We start from the raw sequence: 20,805 nt of genomic DNA on the forward strand, positions 1-20,805 counted from the left end.
TGCCATTCTTCCTTGACCCATGGCCTCCTGCTCTGGAGGCCTGGCAGATGGTTAAAGCTTACTCCTTCTCTCATGGCCAATTTTGTGGGTTCATCAGAGATGTCCCTTCCTTGGGATACCTGTCCCCCAGTTCCTACCCTGTGATCCTTCCTCAGTCTCCAGAGTGTGGCATTTTCTGCCCAGCATTTCTTCCCAGGCTCTATGCCCCTCTAAGAAAGAGGCCTGAGACAGGCCAGAGGTGACCTCCAATCCTGCAGGGTCTTTGTGGGCAACCCTCTGACACCCCTTGCCCCACTCCAGGAGAGGCATGGCCCCTCCCATTGCAGCCCCACTACCCTACCCACTGTGGTCACAAGCTGATGGAGTCAAGCTCCAGTTGGCTGAACTTCCCCATGGTGGGCAGCACTTCTCGCCCTCCTCCATGGTCTCCCGAAAAGGAGCCCCACAGCTTGAGAGGAAGGAAGTGGGATGAGGATTCACAGGGAGGTAACAGCTCTCTCCAGAGAAAATCTCTCTCCTAAATCCCCCACCTCCAAACATTTTTTTAAAGATTTATTTTTGAGAGAGAGAGAGAGAGAGAGAGAGAGAGAGAGAGAGAGAGAGAGAGAATCCCAAGCAGTCTCTATGCTCAACATGGAGCCTGGTATGGGGCTCGATCCCATGACCCTGGGATCATGACCTGTGCCAAATTCAAGAGTCAGATGCTTAACTGACTAAGCCACCCAGGTGCCCCCAAACTTTCTTTTTTCAAGCCTTGAATGGCCAAGGGGCCTGGGAATTGCAGAAATGGTTCTCAGACCATTTTCTATGGTCTAAAATTCTCATGTGCTGCTGTGGCTTGGGGACTTCCATGTCTACTGCATCCTGGGGTCTTGGTTAACACATCAAAGTTCCCTCCCTGTTACAACTTTACTTTTGACAAAGTAGGTGCCTTCATGCTCTGGTGGCAGGCATGTTACTCACAGACTTTCCTAACATCATTGAACAACATGGAGCAAGAAACTTAAAACCGCCTCATCCTTTGACCGAGAAATTTGTTCTGGGAGACCATCCAAAATACACAAAAAATTGTTTTTGTGATGAGCGTCCTATAGCCTTGTTGACAACAGTCTTACTCCAACATGACCAGAAGGGATAGGTGAATAAGGGACGTTGCATCTACATTATATAATATATGCTACACAGTCAGTAATGACATGTTCTGTAAGACTCAATATGGCTTAGGCAGATGGCTTAGTGTGGTGGTTCTGAGCCAGGCTGCTGGGTTTGAATCCCAGCCCTACCCATCATGAGCTGTGTGACCTTGGGAAAGTCACTTACCTTCTCTGAACCTGAGTTACTCCTGTAAAATCAGCATAATAACAGTACATAATAACAGTACTTAACTCATACAGTTGCAGTGAGAGTTAAATGGGCTAACACAGGGAAATTACTTAAAACAGGGGAAACCCATTATGTCAGCTCTTGTCATCAGTACTTGGGAAAAGGCTGCTGTGGTTTAATAACTGGAAAAAGGCAGAATTTGGAATTGTATATTGAATACGAGCAGATTAGCCATGGAGAGTGCACTCCAAAGCTGTCTAAAGAAACAGGAAGGATTAATGTCAAAATAGTGTCAGTGGTTGCCTCTGAGTTGCAGAGTCATTAATGATCTTGATTTTTTTCTCTTTTTTTCTTTAATTTTTCTGTATTTTCTATATTTTCTTTAACAACATTAGTGGAGAGTTCACCATCAGTGTGGGTTTCAAGAGAGCAGAGATGGGAGGACAGGGAAGGCAGAACCAAGGAAGTAGTGACTACCAGTGGCTCCATCTGGTCTGGACCACGTACATCCCTCTTTCTGGACCACATTCACCTCCTCATTTCCTCACTCTGCCAGCCTCCCCTGTGGGCTGTGCATGGCCGCATCATTAGGAGTATGGAGCCCTATTTGAGGGAGGCGGCAGAGCCACTTGTTTCTTCTGCCTAGGACCTGACAAGGTTAGTTTACCTGAATGCACTAAGCATGTGTCACTCAAAGCAAGGGCCAAACTGGGGGAGGGAGGACAAGGGAAGGGGGTGGTAGAGAAGGCAGATAGGACTGTGAATCCACCTGCTAGGTCTGGGTGCCAGTCACATATAGATTCTTCTACCCAGCTGTGCAGCAACTTGGCTGGTTCTATGTGGGCTTTAAGGTGTGGTCCTGCCAACAGCTGGCTCCACTCCTGCCATCTCTCCCTGAAAAAAGAAACAACCTTTCACCTGTCCCTATAGGGAGCAGTTGTGCCAGGCCAGGTGCCTCAGTAGAGAGGTGCTCCATTCAGAGTTCACATGGGGCATGGGGGATGATGAATGGGTAGCTGGGTCAGCCAGATGTCCTTGATGCAACCTTATCTTAGGGTTAAGGATCTGTGATTCTGATGTGTAGCACCGAGTGGCTCCTGTCCTGAGTCACCCAGCTTCCTCTTTTTGTGGGAGAAGACAAGTGTCATCTGGTCCACTACTGGGCTTTAGCCATAAGTAGACATGTCTGACAAGTGGGTGGAGTGTTCTTTTTTTTAAAAAAAGATTTTTAAAAATGTTTATTTACTTTAGAGAGAGGGAGGGAGTGTGTGTGCAAGCTGGGGAGGGGCAGAGAGGATCCGAAGCGGGCTCTGTGCTGACAGCGGAGAGCCCAATGCAGGGCTCAAACTCACAAACCTTGAGAGAATGACCTGACCCAAATTTGGACATTTAACTGACTGAGCCACCCAGGTGCCTCAGGGGTGGAGTGTTCTTTTTTTTTTTTTAATTTTTTTTTTCAACGTTTATTTATTTTTGGGACAGAGAGAGACAGAGCATGAACGGGGGAGGGGCAGAGAGAGAGGGAGACACAGAATCGGAAACAGGCTCCAGGCTCTGAGCCATCAGCCCAGAGCCTGACGCGGGGCTCGAACTCACGGACCGCGAGATCGTGACCTGGCTGAAGTCGGACGCTTAACCGACTGCACCACCCAGGCGCCCCAGGGGTGGAGTGTTCTTAGAGGCCTGATCTCAGGTCATGGAGAGAGGAGCCTCTTGGAGCTGGCCTAGCAGTTGGGCCTGGGACGAAGTTAGAGGGCATGGTTCTGGACCCACCATGGTTCTGACATGACATCCCACCCACAGGGGGCAGTAAAGGTACCTGCAACGATGGAAGAATCCTCTCACTGAGCTGAGATCCTATGCTCAAGCAGGTCAGCAATGACCCTCACCAGGGTATATCAAAATGAGGGGAGTTAACCTTCTCTATTCCAAACAGCATCAAAGGTAGTAGTTACAGACCTAGGGAGAGTTTGTGTCTGTCCGAATGGCACCATTAAGGAACCTTCAGGACCTTCTGGCTAGCAAGGGTTCATAGATGGCCAGCACTGAGGAACCCTAGAGGCCAGTGCCAGGGGTGGGGGTAGGCAACACCAAGCCATGGATGAGGGATAACAGATAGGACCCCCCAAGAGGGGTTTGGCCAGTGTACTTGGCCACTTCTGTATTCACAGGTGTTTCTCAGAAAAGCACAGCCTGAGCTCAGTTGTGGACTTGATAACTCCTGGGGCACCTCCATGAACTGGAGGCTCCCAAACAAAAGAAGTCCAAAACTTATACTCTAAAAACTACAAAACATTTTGTAAGAAATTAAAGTAGATGTAAACAAATAGGAAGACACCCCATGTTTGTGTGAAAGGACTTAATATTGTTAAGTTGGTAAAGTAACACTCCCCAAATTGATCTGCAGATTCAATGCCATCCCTATAAGAATCTCAGCTGACTTCTTGGTAGAAATTGGCAGCTGGATTCTAAAATTTGTATGGAATTGCAAGGGACCCGGCATAGCCAAAACAAGCATGAACAAGGATAAAGTAGGAGGACTCCTAGTTTCCTATTTCAAAACTTATTAGGAATGGTAATCAAGAGAGGGTGGTAGGTGTTGGCATAAGCCAAACATATAAAATAATGGAACAGAATTAAGAGTCCGTCCATAAATCCATCGTATCTATGCTTGGTTGATTTTCGACAAGGGTGCCAAGACCATTCAGTGGTGGGAAGAACAGCCTTTTCAACAAATGGTGTTAGACGACTGGATAGCTCCATGCAAAAAGTAAAGAAAATGAAGACAACCCATGGAACGGGAGAGAATATTTGCAAATCATATACAAGTTGCTGTTAAGGGACTTACATTTGGAATATATAAAGGATCTTACAACTTAACAAAAAGACAAACAACCCAATTAAAAAACGGGCAAAGGATACAAAGATATTTTTCCAAGGAATATATTTGAAAGGTTAATAAATATATGAAAAGATGTTCAACATCATTAGCCATCAGGGAAATGCAAATCAGACCAACATTAGATGCCACTTCATACCCACTAGGGCATCTGGAATAAAAAAGTCAGATAATGTAGGGAAATCTAAATCCTCATAGACTTCTGGTCAGGATGTGAAATGGGGCAGCCACTTTGGAAAACAGTCTGGCAGTTCCTCAAATGATTAACTATAAGAGTTACCATATAACTTAGTAATTTTACTCCTCTGTGTACGTGTATGTGTGTATCTCCAAGAGAAATGAAAACATGTCCACACAAAATTTGTGCACAAACATTTAGAGCAGTATTATTCATAATAGCTACAAGGTAGAAACAATCCAAATGTCTATCAACTGATGAATGAGTAAGCAAAATGTGGTATATTGATAAAATGAAATATTGGCCATGGGGCGCCTGGGTGGCGCAGTCGGTTAAGCGTCCGACTTCAGCCAGGTCACGATCTCGCGGTCTGTGAGTTCGAGCCCCGCGTCGGGCTCTGGGCTGATGGCTCAGAGCCTGGAGCCTGTTTCCGATTCTGTGTCTCCCTCTCTCTCTGCCCCTCCCCCGTTCATGCTCTGTCTCTCTCTGTCCCAAAAATAAATAAACGTTGAAAAAAAAAAATTTAAAAAAAAAAAAAAAAATGAAATATTGGCCAAAAGAAATGAAATACTGATACGTGCTACACCATGGCTGAACATCTAAACATTATGCTAAGTGAAAGAAACCAATCACAAAAGACTGCATATAATATGATTCCATTTATATGAAGTGTCCAGAATAGGGAAAGCAATAAAGACAGAAAGTAGTTAGATACAAAAAGAAATCACTTAATTTTACCCTTTATTTTTTTAAGGTTTATTTATTTATTTATTTATTTATTTATTTATTTATTTATTTATTTATTTAGAGAGGGCACATGTCAGGCTGGACTATGCCTCTGTGCTCCTACAGCCCTGTGTCCCTAGTGGCACACTGTGATTGGGGCTTATGCACTTGTCAGGCTCTCTACTGGCTTGTGGGGACATACTTCCCTGGTGGAGAAGGGGGATGAGAACAGAAGGCTTTCAATGCCATGTGAAGAACTTGGACTTGCCCTAAGGGTGACAGACAATCACAGGGAGCTCTTGAGCAGGGGAGTGGTATGACTTAGTGTCCCTCTGGCTTTATGTGTCTCCTCCTTGCCCAAAAAGGACTTCCCTGAACAGCACTGGTCCCAATTGCAAGTGCTTTCATATAACCCTCAGCAGCCAGGAACTGAGTCTGATGGAGAAAGGGTATATGTGGGATTAGACCTGTAGGATGAGATAGTGGGGGCAGGGAAAGAAAGTCCTTGTGGCATGTAGTAAAATCCAGATGCCCCAAGGGAGTGGTGCATTGATTCTCAAAAAGAAGAAATGTTTGCCTCAAAAGCCTCTGGCTCCTCTTCACTTGTTGTGGCCTGAGTGGGTAGGCCTCTTCTTTTCTCTGTGACAGTAGTCTGACTGATGCACTAGTCCAGACACCCTCCCCAATCTCTTCTCCTGTGTCCTAGTAGGTGCTGTGGAGCTGTGCTCAGTTCCCCCAGAAGTTGGTCTCCCCAAGCTGGGAGGGCAGGGAGGAGCCTAGCAGGCCATAAAGCATTGAAGCACTAGGACTGGGAAGCTGATGTCTCATAGGCTACGAGTCAGGGCTCTGGCCCTGCTGGATTCTGCTGTGTCTTGTGCAGGGGAGCAGGGAAACAAGTCTGGGCAGCACAGAGAAAAGGATCTCCTTTAGCCTGAGTTAGAGGCCTTTGGGGGCTGAGATCCATTCTAGAGAATTCTTTGAGGTCTCAGGACTTCCTCCTACCCCAGGACTGCCTTTGGAGTCCATTCACCCTTCTGGCCAAGGGGCACATCTGTGTAGGCCTGAGCATAGCTTTGGTGGCTGAAGAGCCTGGGTTCACATCCAGCAGCCACCATTCACACACTCAGTCTTTTACTCGCTCATCAAACATCCCTGACTCCAAGTCCTCCTGATCCTTGTGGGGAAGATACAGAGTGGGGTCAGGTTGATTTCTACTCTCAGAGAAGGGAAAGAGACACAGATACAGACAGTGCTAGCCTGGAGTGGGCTATGCTGTAACGGACATACACTCGGGCCTAGAGAAGGCAGGGAAAGCTTCATGGAGGAGGGAGCTTAAGGAAAGAGCTGGAACTAGCTAGGAAGCAAGGGGGAAAGAAGAGGGAGGAGTTTGTACAGAGGCCCTTAAAGTGGGAAGCAGGTGACATTTCAACAGCACAATGCCAGTCACGGAGGGGCTGATTCCTTAAGGGACATGTCCATACATCAGTTTGGTTTAAGTTAAAGTTTCTTAGCAGGGGGAGAAAGAAGCTGTTTTGCTGGGACTCTGCCACCCCTAGGGTTAGCCTCCAGCCAAGAAGGCCCATGCCCTGCCTCAGAGCTCCTCCTGGGCCTTCCTGCCCTTCTGCTTCTGCTGCCACTGCCGGAAGTTGGCAGAAAGTATCTCTGCCCAGAACTGCATTTGGGCTTCTCTTAGCTTCTGGCCAACTCGTGGTGTCAGGCTGATCTCCAGGTATTGCTCCAACTGCTTGAATGCAGGCCAAGGAGGCAATCCCTCACCATTGGGGTCCCTGGGTAGGAAAAATGAATGAAGTCCAGGGCCGCCTGCTTTATCCCCTGGGGGAAGATCTGCATAGTAGAGGCCCAAAGCCAGGTGTTCCCACTTGCTCACTCACCCTGTCCGGGCAAATTGGGTCCACTGGGCCATCATGGTGAGGCTCAGCTGCTTCTCCTCCTGTGTAGCTTCTGGAAAGGCTAGGGGAGGAACAGACCTAGATCAAGGTCAGGTGGGTCTTGGAGAGAACCCAAGGGTTCCCTGTGCTGACTGGAGACCTCTGTGCCTGCAAGCCCCACCCTAGCCTGTGGAGCCTACAGCCCAGGGATCGATGTCTATCTGTCCTCACCCAGCAGAGAGCTCTCATCCATGAGGAAAGGACCCCCGAATATGAAGGCAATCTCAGCCCCATGGTCAGCCCTCACCCAGTCTGGTTTGATCTTCGCAAAAGAACTGGGTCGATGCTGGAACTCATAGAAAAAGACGGGAGCTCCAGAATCTGCGGAGAGAGGGTGGCATCAGAGTTAGGTACCCTCAGCCTGACCAGGTCCTACCTCTAACAGGACTGGCTCATAGTAACACCAATAACACCAACACCAGTAACAATACTGATGATGACACCATAATTATCAGCAAGCATTTACTGAGCACTTGCTGGCCATTGTGCACCATTCCATGTGCTTTATGTGCAATCATTAATTTCATCCTCACAACAACCTATGGGTTAGAGTCTATTATTGTTGCCATTTTGCAAATGAGGAAACTGAGGCACAGAGGGGTTAGGTATCTTGCCTAAGGTCACAAAGATAGGAACTTGGTGCTATTCTAGGGCTGTGTCAGGGACTAGCCACTAGGCTTGGAGGAAGCAAGACTTTTCTCCCAGGAGAAGTGCTGAATGTGGGAAAAATCAATGAATGCCTGAGAATTGGGGATGGGCCCTGCTGGGTGACCTTAGACAAGTCACTGCGCCTCTCTGAGAGCTTGTTTGGAGGTTCTAGCAGGAGAGCGCAGCTACTCATATTCCCTTGACTGAAGAATGAATGGTCTTCCTCTATTGGGGAAGGTCGTCCTTGACTGATAGTGCAGCTTTGGGAAGGACACAATGCAGCGATGAGGGAGGAAGGGGACACCCACCTAGCCAGTCAGATCAGCTGAATCAATCCTGACGATCAATGAGGTGACAGATGTCACAGCCAGATCACCTTCAAATCTCTACTGCACATCTCTGAGCCTTGGTTTTCTCTCCTGCAGGGTGACCTGCCAGAGTCACCTCTCATTACTGTTAACACTGCATCTCAGAGAGAAAGCGAGGTGTGGGGGTAGCAGCAGGGTGTGGGGCCATGATGCCTATGATAACCCAACTCCTGGGCCAAAATGGGAAGGGTAGGGCAGGTGAACAGGGATAGGCTCACCTCGGAGGTTTCTTGAGAAATTCAAGGTGGGAAAGATAATGATAAGGTCAGCCAAAAGTTCCTGGATGGCATTACGTCTGGCTTCTGCGTCGAAACTGCCGCCTAGGTATTCATCTATGATGGTGGGCATCACCTCAGGGGGTATATCCTGGGGCAGGAAGCCAGGCTTAGGCATGCTCAGGTCCCACAGCCCAGCAGACCCTCCAAAGAAGCCTCACACCCTCCAGCACAGCCTCTTCATATTCCAGGGCTCGTGTGCCAGGGCCCAGCCCTTGCCTCCCTTGGGGGTTCTAGATAATGTCTAGGCAGGGTAAGGTCAGACCTGGAGTCAAATCCTAGCTCTGCGATTGCTGCTTTGCTGTGTGATCTCAGATAGGTTGCTGAGCCTCCCAGAAAGTCAGTTCCTGCCTGGCAGTGTTGTTTGGCAGCCTATGTGAAGTTCCCAGCTAAGGGTTCTGATCTTGAGCAGTTGCCTGGTTGAAGTTAACCAGGAAGTTGGTAAAAGAACAAATCATGGGGGCTCCACAGAGCTCCAGAGAATAGTGGTGAGGTTGTATGAATGGAGAGGGCTCTGGGGGGGGGTCCAAAGAAGGGAGGGAAATATGCATAGATTGAGCATCTTTCAATACCAGCTCCCTAGTAGAGTTTTCAAATACAGCATCCAGTTTCCTCATATGGGAGGTATATCCCCATTTACAGGGGAGGAAATGGGCTCAAAGGGATTAGGCTCACTGAGGATAGGTAGCCAGGGCTTGGATTGGACTCCAGATCCAGCTTGCTCCACATCTGACAGGATGATCTTAACAGCTGAAGCTGTGAGGTCAGACAAAGCTGGCTCAAGCTCTGCCTCTGCCCTTTACTTATCATGAGACCTTGACCCATCTGTAAAATGGGGAAAATGAAAGTGTCTATTTCACAGGGATATAGTAAGAATTGAAGAAAATGAATCCCTGTCCTAGTGCTCAACACAGCACAGCATAGTCTCTGGCACATAATATGGGCTCATTAAGGGGCATATGATGAAAATGATGAAATGATGAAAATGATGATGATGATCTTCCTTTGGGAACCATACTGATTCATGTCCAAGGGGATTTCTAGGTGGAACTAAAAGTCAGCAGTTGGACCAAGGGGTTTGGTGGTGTGTGGGTAGCTGTGGGGGTTGAAGGGTAGGAGGAAGAGGGTGCCCTACTATTCTGGATAGGATACCCACTGGACTACGTCTTCCTCCCTTGTTGACTCACCAGAATGGTCAAGTGGGGTCTTAATATGGCCAGCATATCCTCCAGGCTCATCTGCCCCATCTTATCCAGGAAACCCCAGCCCTGTGGGGACATCAGGATCTTCTCAGCACAGCCTGATTACTACCCACCCCCTACTCCCAGCTATGAGCAGGCGAGTGTTCACAGTCCTGTGAACAGAGCCAAGTGTGTTGAAGCCCACAAGTCCATAGACCCGAAAAGATAAACCTCAAATCGAGGAGGGAGGAAACAGCGCCAAATACAACAAGCACATGGGTCATAGCAGTCCCAAAATGTATTCAACATTTTCACAGAATAAGATCAAGACCCCCGGGTGCTTAGCAAGGCCTACAGGGAAAGTTAAAATGTTGTTTTTAAAGTGAAATGTTGGCTTTATATGTTAGGTTTTTAAGGGCACAGTCTTTGGGTTCAAATCCCAGCTCTGCCACTTGCTAGATCCATGACCTGGGCCCATTGCTTAAACTCTTGGTGTCTCAGTTTCTTAATCCGTGAAAGAGGAATGGCAATAACCTGCCTCATAGGATTGTTATGAAGATCGGAGTATTAACTATGAAGACCCTGACATACAGTAAGCACTGTAAAGTGTTCGCTATTAAAGTTAGTTTCATGGCTATGGGGCTCTCGGTTACTCATTGTGAAAACAGGAACAGAAAACTCATGGATGAGCAAACACAAAGAGTGCATACCCACAGGGGGATGTTAACCTGCACTAAACATTAAAGGACTAAGCTAAAAAAGCTAAAGGAGCAAAGTTCTTTAAAATGATAGTTTAAAAGAACAATAGACAAAAATCAGTTGTGTTTCTATACAGCGGCAATGAACAGCCTGAAGGTGATGTGAAGAAAACAATTTACAAGAGCATCGAAAAATAAGGGGCGCCTGGGTGGCGCAGTCGGTTAAGCGTCCGACTTCAGCCAGGTCACGATCTCGCGGTCCGTGAGTTCGAGCCCCACGTCAGGCTCTGGGCTGATGGCTCAGAGCCTGGAGCCTGTTTCCGATTCTGTGTCTCCCTCTCTCTCTGCCCCTCCCCCGTTCATGCTCTGTCTCTCTCTGTCCCAAAAATAAATAAACGTTGAAAAAAAAAAAATTAAAAAAAAAAAAAAAAAAAAAAAAAAAAAAAAAAAAGAAAAATAAAACCCTTAGGAATCAACTTCATTAACAGAGTATGAACCTCGTACATTAAAAACTAGAGAAACTAAAGAATAATTGAGAGAAACTAAAGAGGACCTAAGTAAATGGAAAGACATCCTATGTTCATGGGTTGGAAGACTTCATCTTGTTAAGATGGCAGTACTTCCTAAACTGGTCTATAAGATTCAGCATGATCCCTACCAAAATCTCAGCCACTTTTTTTTTTTTTTTTTTTTGCAGAAATTGATAAGCTGATCAGAATTCATATGGAAATGTAAGGGACCTGGAATAACCAGAACAACTGTTAGGGATTGATTTGTATCTTCACAAAAAGATATGCACAGGCATAACCCCCAGTACTTCAGAATGTGACCTTATTTAAAGACAGGCCTTTAGAGAGGTAGTCAAGTTAAGACAATTGCAAAGGTAATCATTAGGGTGGGCCCTAGTCCAATATGACTAATGTCCTTGTGAAAAGGGGCAATTCGGACACAGAGACAGATGGCACAGAGGGAAGACAATGTGAAGACAGAGGGAGAATGCCACGGAACGCCTGATGCAACCAGAAAATAGTATAGAAGTGTGGACTCTCTCTCACAGGACTCAGAAGGAACCAAACCTGCTAACACCTTGATTTCAGACGTCTAGCCTCTAGAACAGTGAGACAATTTCTGTTGTTTAAACCACCCAGATTGTGGTCCTTTGTTATGGCAACCCTAGCAAAGTAACACAGCAATCTTGAAGAACAAAGAAGAACAAAGGTGGAGGATTCACACTTCTCCATTTCAAAACTTAGTACAAAACTAATCAGTATGGTGTGGTACTGGCATAAGGATAGACATATAATTAACCAAATAGAACTGAGAGTCCAGAGATAAACCCTAAAGTTTATGGCCAATGATTTTCAGGAAGCGTATCAAGACAGTTCAATAAGGAAAAAAAAGTGTTTCAACAACTGATTCGGGAACAGCTGGATAACCACATACAAAAAATCCCTCAGTCACACCATATGCACAGTTTTAACTTCAAATGAATCATAAAACTAAACATAAGAGCTAAAACTATAAAATTCTTCGAGAAAACGTAGAGGTAAATCTGACTAAGCAATCAATTCTTAGATATTACTCCCAAAGGACAAGCAACAAAAGAAAAAATAAATTGGACTTCATCAAAATGTTAAGTTTTTTGTGTTGTTAAGAACACCGTAACAAAGTGAAAAGACAACCCACGGCATGGGAAACAAGATTTACAAATCATACATCTGACAGGGACTTGTATCTAGACTATATGAGAAACTCTTACAACTCAATGATAAAAAGATAATCCAATTTAAAAATGGGCAAAAGATTTTAATAGACATTTTTCCAAAGAAGATATAAAAATGGCCAATCATCACATAAAAAGATACTCAACATGGTAAGTCATTAGGGAAATGCAAATCAAAACCACAACGAGATACCACTTCACACCCACTAGGATGACTATAATCAAAACGAGAGCTAGTGAGTGTTGTTGAGGATGTGGACTAACCGAAATCCTCCTACATTGCTGGGGGGGAATGTGAAATGGTACAGACACTTTGGAAAACAGGCAATTCCTCAAACGATTAAACAGAGTTACTATGGGACCCAGCAATTCCACTTCTAGGTATATAACCAAGAGAAATTAAAACCTATAATTGCATAAAAACTTGTACATGAATGTTCATAGTAGGATTATCCATAATAGCCAAAAAGGTAGAAATGACCCAAATGCCTATCAACTGATGAATGGATAAACAAAACGTGCTGTATCCACACAAGGGTCTATTTAGTCATAAAAAAGAAAGAATACTAACATGAGATATAAGATGGATGAAACTTGAAAACATCATTTTAGGTGAAAGAGGTCAGACACCAAAAAAAAAAAAAATTGTAGGATTCTACTTATTTGAAATGTATAGAATAGGCAAATTCACAGATTTGATAGAGAGTACATTAGTGGCTGCCAGGGCCTGGGGGAGGAGGGATGAGAAGTGACTGCAAACAGGTATGGGCTGAATTTTAGGGGGATGCAAATGTTCTGGAATAAGATAGTGGTGATGGTTGCATGACTTTGTGGATGCACTAAAACCCACTGAATTACACACTTTTTTAAAGGGTAAATTTTATGGTATGTAAATTACATCTCAATAAAGTTGGTATTTAAAAAATTATCATCTGCAAACCTGGTAAAGTTGCAATAAAACTTGGAGACTTTAGTCACTGGCAGCAGTTTAAATTGGCGTAGTAGCAATTTCACAAAGTGCTCGGCCACTGGCAATACATTAGAGGTGGAGAGATGTCCAGAAAATGTATGAATTGCCTTCCATGGTTAAAGCTAACACCATGGACATTTAGTAAACATCTGGTTGGCTGAAAAATCTATAGTTGGGTCCACATGGATGACAAGGGGACTGAAGAGAATTTCTGCACCAGCAAGGAGGTGAACAGCCCCCTGAGCCACCCAATTCCTGAGACACATCCTGCCTACAAAGTCCCGGGCACAGCATTCTGCTCCAGGCAGGCTTGTCCAGGTCTTGGGAGCCATCCTTTGGCTCTTTCTCACTCTTCCACTCATGACTCTAAGTAGACCATGTGGGGCCAAGGCTGCCTGCCAGAGTCCAGGGTACTGTTTCCTCTTAACACTCATCAGTCATTACACACACGCACACGCACACGCACACACGTCTGGCCTACGAGCTTTGTCCTTGAGTGTCAAGATTGCATGAGCCTGTCATCCAGCAAACACCCAAATGCCCCCCTCCTGGGGATCAATTCCAAAGGAATAAATAAAAGGACAAAAGCTGTGGACATGAAAATGTTCACCGCCCTCTTAGCTTCAGTCGTAAAACTAGAAAGTGCCCAAGTGTAGAAATTAAGGACTATTATGATTCCCTTGTGGAAGGTTTTGCAGTCATTAAAGTCAATCACTGTGAAGATGGGTAGAAGAATGATAGGGAAGATGCCCAGAAGGAAAGCATGATGTTAACGCTCTGTGTGGGGAGTCCTGTACACCTGGAAGGGACTGGAAGGCACATGGGCCATGCTGTTCCTCACTGGCTTGCTGTTGTTTGAAACCTGAAAGTCTCAGGTAATTAGTCTCTCAGACACAGTCATACTCACCAGTCTCATAGAGCTTGATGTATAAACCGGATCCCAAGCCAAATATGCTGCAAATCAGTACTGCCCAGAAGGCCACTTTGTGCAAAAGCTTGGTCCCCAGAAGGAAACATTTGCTTTGGGAAAATTAATCTGCATAACCTGGAGCAAGTCCCTTAAACCTCTCTGAGCTTTGCTTTCTCACCTATCAAGTGGGAGTGTCACCTCACAGGCTGTGGTAATGACGGGGTAGCAGAGGATTGGCTGGGATAGGGCCTTGAAGGACACAGGAGCCAGAGGACACTCACCTTGGGGATGAGCCAGCCAAACTCGTGATTGTTGACACCCAGGAGGAAGGGCACAGAATGGAACTGCCTCTCCCTCAAGAGCTCCCTGGGGCTCTTGGGAAAGAAGGTGCCATCAATGGTGTAGGTAGCTGTAGTGTTCTGTAGGAGAAAGCAAGGCAGGGGTCTTCCCAGTCAGGCCCATGCCTTAAAAGATGGCATCCCAGGGGTCGCATGGCTGCACGCCTGAGCCTTATTTAGAGGGGGTAGAAGTCACCAGGGTTAGAGGACCCAGGGGGAATAGGGAGACCTTCTAAGCACGCCTCTTCCCTGGAAGACAGGGCCTGCTCTCCGGGCAGGGGTGCATCTGCATTCACACACCCCCAGGCCAAGTTGGGCCCTCAGCCCCTTCCCATCAGGGGTGGCTGCCCCAAGCCTCACCCCAGGCTGCTGATTGCCTCTCGGCTCTCACAGAAGCTGGACAGGACCCCTCTGTGCTATTGCCTGCCACTGTCCCCCAAGAGGTAGGCATACCAACTTCATGTTAAGGATCTGCTCCTTGTTTGCCTTCTCCCGAAGGCACTGCAACATCTCAGCTGAGGAGGTAGAGCTGCAGGCCATGGAGTCCGCGAAGCTCTGGGGACAGATAAGAGTCTTGCCTCTCCCTCCCTCCTCACCCCTCCCTCCTCACCCCCAGCCCTCTGCCTCCCATAGAGAAGAGGTACATCTGTAGGGAAGATGGGACAGTGATGTCAGAGATGGGAACTTGGGACTGACCAGAGAACTGCCACCAAGCCACCAGCTTGGGTGGTCCCCAGGCACCTTGTGTGTCCCCCATTACATCATACTGTCATTATTTGTGTGGGTAGCTGAGTCCTCCTTGCCAATCTGAGAACAGTGTCATTAACTAGTTAACTATATTTCCAGACCCAGTGGGGTCAGGAAAGTTTTGCCAGAGTGAATATGGAAATGAGATAGGGTTCAGAGAGGAGGGATTCCAGCATGGCCAGTGTGGCAGGGAGGGGATGATAGTGGGTGCTGAGGCCTGAGCAGTTTGGGGAGTCAGCAGGAAGTGAGGCTGGAGGTGCGGGTCCCCGAATCATTTTGTGCCCAGGTGGCACTGGTGCTTTTCTCTGAGCTTCCGTAGGCAGTGTGCTTCCTTCGTCTCTGCTAACAAGGGGCTCCCTGCCAGGGACATCCATTCTGGGACGTCAGGGCAAGTGCAGGGTGGGGGTGTGGTAGGTACATGTGGGGTAAGAGGATGAAAGAGAGGCAGACTTGAGCCAGGAGCCTTGGGTTCGAAGCCTGTAAGCCGGGAATGGTGATGACTCCACTCTGGGCTATGGCTCTGTGGAATAGCCCTGCAGCCAGCGGGGACAGGACCTGGAAGCAATGTGGAGGACAGATGGCTGTCAGAGGAGGGCAGGAGAGCTGGGAGGTCTGGGGCCGCAGGAGATACTGTTGCTAGTCCCCTGAGGTGACTCACCAGGGCAGAGACGATGCAGGCACCGGCAGAACCGCCAAAGATGGTGACAGAGTTGGGGTCACCTCCAAAGGGGGAGATGTTCCCCTGCACCCAGTGCAGAGCAGCCACCACATCTAGGAAGCCCCAGTTGCCAGGGGCGTGCCCGTCTCCAGTGCTGGGGGCGGGGCACAGGGTGGCAGAGGTTAGCGCAGCCTGGCTCCCCTCATAGATTGTCCTCAGCCCTTGCAGGTTGGCCCTGAACCAGCCACCAGGACGGCACACCGTCCCCCGTTCACCAAGTCTGGCTTAGTTATGAGGCATGCTTACTAGGCACGTGCCCAGCACATGGTACGGGGGGACCCAGCCGGCTGGGGCTGGTTCTCAAGTGGCTGCCAGAGCTGTTGCTCCCTGCCTCCAGCCCTTGCTGGGATCCTGGCCCCAGACCAGGAGCCAACACTTTCTGTCCAAAGGACCAAGTTCTCTGTATAATTCTGGCTTTGATCGAGCCCTTCTCCAAGGTGGAGCAATGGGGAGCCTCCTTCTCTGCCCCAGATGGCATGGGGGAGGGGCCCTTGGTCTCCTGACACTCTGCTTGCCTGAGAAATCTGCATTCAAGCTCTGGACCTCCACCCTAGTTCCCCAACTCCCCTCACAAGCTCCTCTCCCCAGTGCCAGCAGTGCCCTCCACCAAGCCAGTCACCTCACCTGAGGAAGCCAAGGAGCCCCAGGCGGTACTGGACCGTGACCACTACCACATCCCCATAGGCTGCCAGGGCTGACCCGTCTTGGGAGGTGGCAGCGCCGGCCACCAGAGAGCCCCCATGGATCCATACCATGACCTGCAGAGAAGCCATGGGGCGGTGACCCCCAGCTCCCGGGACACCAGTTGCCCTGCCATCAACCCAGGGCATTCTTGGGAACCCCCCTCAGTACGGAAACAGGGCTGGAGAGAGGTTAGACAGGGCAGAGCTGCATGGGCAAACAGGGCCCCCTGGGCTGCACACCGGCCGCCTGGCCCCCACGGTGGCCTCAGTCGGGCTATAGATGTTGAGGATCAGACAGTCCTCTGAAATAGGGAAGTGCTGGTGCTTTCCGTTCAACACAAATCTGCTGTTGTCCATTCTCTCCAGATCCTGCAGGCACCTGTGGCGAAGGATGAACCCAGGGCCAGCAGCTCAGCACACCGGTCCTGGCATCTAGGCCCACCCCCCCAACAGCCTGCCTGCTTGCCCACCTCCGCTGAGGCTACTCACATCGCAGGGGCAGTGCTGGCATCCCGCACACCCTCCCAGGACTGCGCTGGGCGCGGGGCTGAGAATCGGCCAGGCCCCAGAGGTGGCTTGGCAAACGGGATGCCCAGGAAGACATTCACAAGGCGGTCTGTGCCCTTCACGCCCACTTGCTGGCCTCGCACACGGCCCAGGGTGGTGTCCACTTCAGGCTGAGTGACCTCAGGCCCTGAGAGTAGGACGGAGGGCCATGGAGTGAGTTTGCAGCCTCCACAGGGTATGGAGTGGCAAATGGACTCACTCAACACTGGCTCTCTGAGCACCTACTCTATGGGCCTTGTTCTGAGCTCTTTGCACACAGCGCTCTGACTACCTTCCCAGCAAGCCCGTGGGATGGACCCTATGACTACCTCCCACTTTCTCCTACTGCCTCAGCATGGCTACCACTCTTCTCCAGGCCAGACCAGTTCCCCGAGGGAGGCTCTCCCGGACTCACAGACCTGCTCTGGGGCTTTGCTTGGGCTAGCCATTCACCCTCAGATTCCTCATCTGCTCAGTTAAGTGCAATAATCACATCTGTTCATTTTCTTTATTTTGATGTTTTGACATAGGGGAGCCTTGCAGACTCTGGAGGGACTGTAGGTCTCAGGGCTAGCCAATTCTTAGAAATAGTAAACAATTCACTGAGAGGTGTGCCTTCCCGAGACAAACCAACCAATCCAGAGTCCATGCTCCCAGCCACCTCCTCTGTGGGCTTCTCAGATTCTTCCACCACTAGCCACCTGCCCTAATCACCCGAGGGCCAGGTGCCACACAACTAGAGACAGCCCTCTGCCCCAGAGCCCACTGAAAATCTTCAAATTAACTAATCTGAAACCTGCTTCACCTTCGCCTGCCTTGCCTGTTCCTTCTCTGGGAAACAACAAAGCCTCTTGACCCCGTTTTCCTCTCGTGTCCTCTCCATCCTGACAGAGCGGACCCCATGCTTCCCTGCATGCCTCTTGTTTCTAGGAACTGTGAGTAAACCTCTTTTCATTACAGTGACTTCTGTGTCTATCTTAGTGATTACAAGAATCCTGGGTGCCCTTAAAACCTAAGGACAATCGTGTTCTCTGGCAGGGCTGCTCTGGAGATCACACACACACACACACACACACACACACACACTCAACCCCTGCCTGGAGAGGATGCACATCCCCCCGGCACTTCTTGGAACCGAGGGATCCTTCTCGGAGAAGGCTACCCAACGCTCCCCATCCCTACCTCACTCTTGCCTTCTACTCTAGTCCTCCCAACAACCCCGAAGCTCCCAGCTCTGCAGGTCCTGCTGGTGTGTCTTACCAGTGGCTGTAGCAGGGAATGCCAGGAGCAGACAGGCCACCCAGCCCAGGGCCCTGGGCCCAATTCTTACCACTGTCCCCATGCTCCTCACAACTGACTATAGGCAGAAGTGGTGCAAGTTATAATAAAGCCTCCGTCCTTTGGCACAGCCAATCTCTAAAGGGCTGTATTACAAAAACCTCGGTGGCCAGCCCCATCTGGCTGGTGGCCAGCCCTAACACGCAGTGCTTAGTGCCTCGGCTGGGGGAGGAGGGCTCAGAGAGTGCCCTGCAGGAGTGTGGGTGATGTGACAATTCCAAAGAAGGGAAAGAGCCTGGGCCGTGGAGCTCTGCAGTTCTGGGTTCAAATACCAGTTCTCCTGACTCAGTGAACCCAGTATACCCAGGGTGTATTTTGGGGGTGGCTTTTTCATGTAGGCCCACTCTCTTGAGGCTCCTCACATGACAGGGCAGAAGCAGAGCACTGCCCTCAAGGCGCTTGGGTTCCTGGGCAGGAGGAGCTGAGGTCTGCAGGTAGAGGGAGGAATGGAGGAAGAGGAGCAGGAGAGATTCTTATTCACAACTCCTATCCTACTCCAAATCCCTGGAAGATGTGATTTCAGAGCCGGATCTCCTGCGTTCAAATCCTGGCTCTGCCAAGTGCTGGCTCTGGGTCTAGTGTCGTCATCCGTAAAAGAGTGATGATAATAGGAACCACCTCGCAGGGTTGAAGTGAGGTTGCATGTGTGAAAACACAAGGCATGGAACCAGAGCCACTAGAAGCCTGTTCTTGCCTCAGGGCAGGGGTCTGTCAGGGTGTCCATCTCTCTGGGACAGCCCCTACTATAAGTAAGGGCAGGACTCTCCTCTGGGTCTTAGTGTCAGGAGCGTGTGGGGGTTGGGATGGTGGGGAGTGTGAGGCACTGGCAAATATTTACTAATTCAAACAGAAGTGCTGGCTCAGTGAGGAACAGGGTGAGGGTCATGTTGAGAGAAGATGCCAGATTCTGTCCTGGGGTTCCAGCTAGCATTCAGAGCTGGAGAGGCCTAGGATCAAACTTCCCTCTGTGCTCCTTCCTGGATTGTCTTTGGCAAACTCCCTGGTGGGGGCCGTTCCTGTCCCTGAACCTTGATCCATAGGTACATTCAGGAGAGCTAGAGCATGGAGGGGAGAGAGACAAACACAGAGACAGGGACAGAGAGACAGAGAAAGACATGAAACAGGGAACCAACCACAGTAAGATACCACTGCACACCTACTGAAATTAATCAAATGTACAAGACTGATAAGACCAAGTGTTGCCAAGGCTATGGAGCAATTAGAACTCTCACAGATGGCTGGTGGGGTACAAAAATGGTATAGTCATCTTAGAAGACAGCTTAGCATTTTCTTTAAAAATTTAAAGAAATTAAATTTTAAAAATTGAATGTCACTGAAATGTTCACCAACTGGTGAATGGATACCACGTAGCATACCATACATGGAATACCACTTTGCAAGAAAAGGAAACTACTGGTTGCATCTCAAAAACATTATGCTAAGTGACAGAAACCTGCAACAAGTGATTCCATTTCTAGAACATTCTAGAAAATGCAAACTATGGCAATAGAAAGCAATTGGGTGGTTGTGTGGGCCAGGGTCAGGATGGGGATTGACTGACTGCAAAGGGGCATGAAGGAACTCTTTGGAGCAATAGAAGCATTCTAAAACTTGATGTGACAGTGATTGTATATTTCCTGAAGTGGGTGAATTTAATTGTATGTAAATTATTCCACAATAAAGCTGTTTAAAAAAAATAAGATGATTAAAAAACTAGTACTGGGAACCCACTTTTAGAAAGTATATTATGCATCTGCAGGGCTGAAAAACATACAGAGGCATGCATGCTGTGGGTGCTCAATAAATGCTTTCAGAATGCAAGAGAAGCTTCATGCACCAGTCAGCAGTTCACCACAAGGAAAGCCCATTCCCTCTAAGACAGCCAGGCTTAAGGTTATCCTCGTCTGCCATCTGGTGGCCTCTCTGCATCCTTCAGGCCCCATGTCACGAGGCTCTATGGTTGGGCTTAAATGTAGTGGAGGGAAAGGAGGACTTTCTTTCCTCCTGGAAAATCTAGTGTGTGGAGAGGGCAAGTTGGTCAGAGGTGGGGGCATAGCAGGACGCCTAGGTCCACGAGAAGAGGGATACAGCCTATTAGTGACGCAGAAAAAGTGCTTTGGTGGAACAAAGAGGCAGAGTGAACACAATTTGGTATTTTTGCACACTGAGATCAAATACCATATAAGACAGGGTTTCTTTCGGGGGGTGAGTAAGGTGAGGGAAAGAAAAGTTTAGGGAATGCAATGGGGTAAGCAGGAAAACTGATCATGTGGATGCTCAGAGTGAGTTGGGGGATGTTCAGTGGGGGTGGGGGGGTGGCAAGGAGAATTCTAAAAGGTAAGAGGAGCCCCTCCTTGGATAGAGAGGCCTTTGGAAGTCTGCGTACAAGAGTCTCTTCTCCTGAGCTTTCTGGCCCCTCAATCCTACTTCCAGGAAACATCTCACAGATAAACATCTTCATGGATGTGCTACAATCCTGTAAAGTTTGGGTGTCACAGCACCACTGAAAATAAAGGCAAATTTCGGGAGGTGGATGGCTGAGGGACCCACCCAGTTCTTCTGGACACTGCACAGCTGGCCCAGGTTC

The 20,805-nt window shown here is 48.4% G+C and overlaps 1 protein-coding gene across 1 annotated transcript; it reads right to left on the reverse strand.

The window, feature by feature from the left end:
• Positions 1-4,955: 4,955 nt before the first annotated feature.
• On the reverse strand, positions 4,956-20,756 carry CES3 (carboxylesterase 3). The gene is made up of 13 exons (XM_025920623.2): positions 18,141-20,756; positions 16,824-17,028; positions 16,575-16,713; positions 16,276-16,409; positions 15,592-15,745; positions 15,384-15,488; positions 14,640-14,741; positions 14,130-14,267; positions 9,554-9,634; positions 8,310-8,457; positions 7,247-7,396; positions 7,019-7,097; positions 4,956-6,913 (listed from the first exon to the last, which is right to left on the reverse strand). The coding sequence occupies exons 1-13, from the start codon at positions 18,220-18,222 to the stop codon at positions 6,718-6,720; spliced, it is 1,713 nt and encodes a 570-aa protein (XP_025776408.1). The 5' UTR covers positions 18,223-20,756; the 3' UTR covers positions 4,956-6,717.
• Positions 20,757-20,805: the final 49 nt, after the last annotated feature.

Source organism: Puma concolor, chromosome E2 (assembly GCF_028749965.1).
Source record: "Puma concolor isolate L17-30 chromosome E2, mPumCon1.1.hap2, whole genome shotgun sequence".
Classification (NCBI taxonomy): Eukaryota; Metazoa; Chordata; class Mammalia; order Carnivora; family Felidae; genus Puma; species Puma concolor.

Bases quoted from the DNA above. Each gene is read 5' to 3' on its own strand.
- CES3 (XM_025920623.2), bottom strand. From the start codon at position 18,222: ATGGGGACAGTGGTAAGAATTGGGCCCAGGGCCCTGGGCTGGGTGGCC. The intron at 17,029-18,140 runs GTAAGACACACC...TCCTACTCTCAG, and splicing joins ATTCCCTGCTACAGCCACTG to GGCCTGAGGTCACTCAGCCT. The intron at 15,489-15,591 runs GTGAGTCACCTC...CATTGCTTCCAG, and splicing joins CCTGCATCGTCTCTGCCCTG to GTCCTGTCCCCGCTGGCTGC.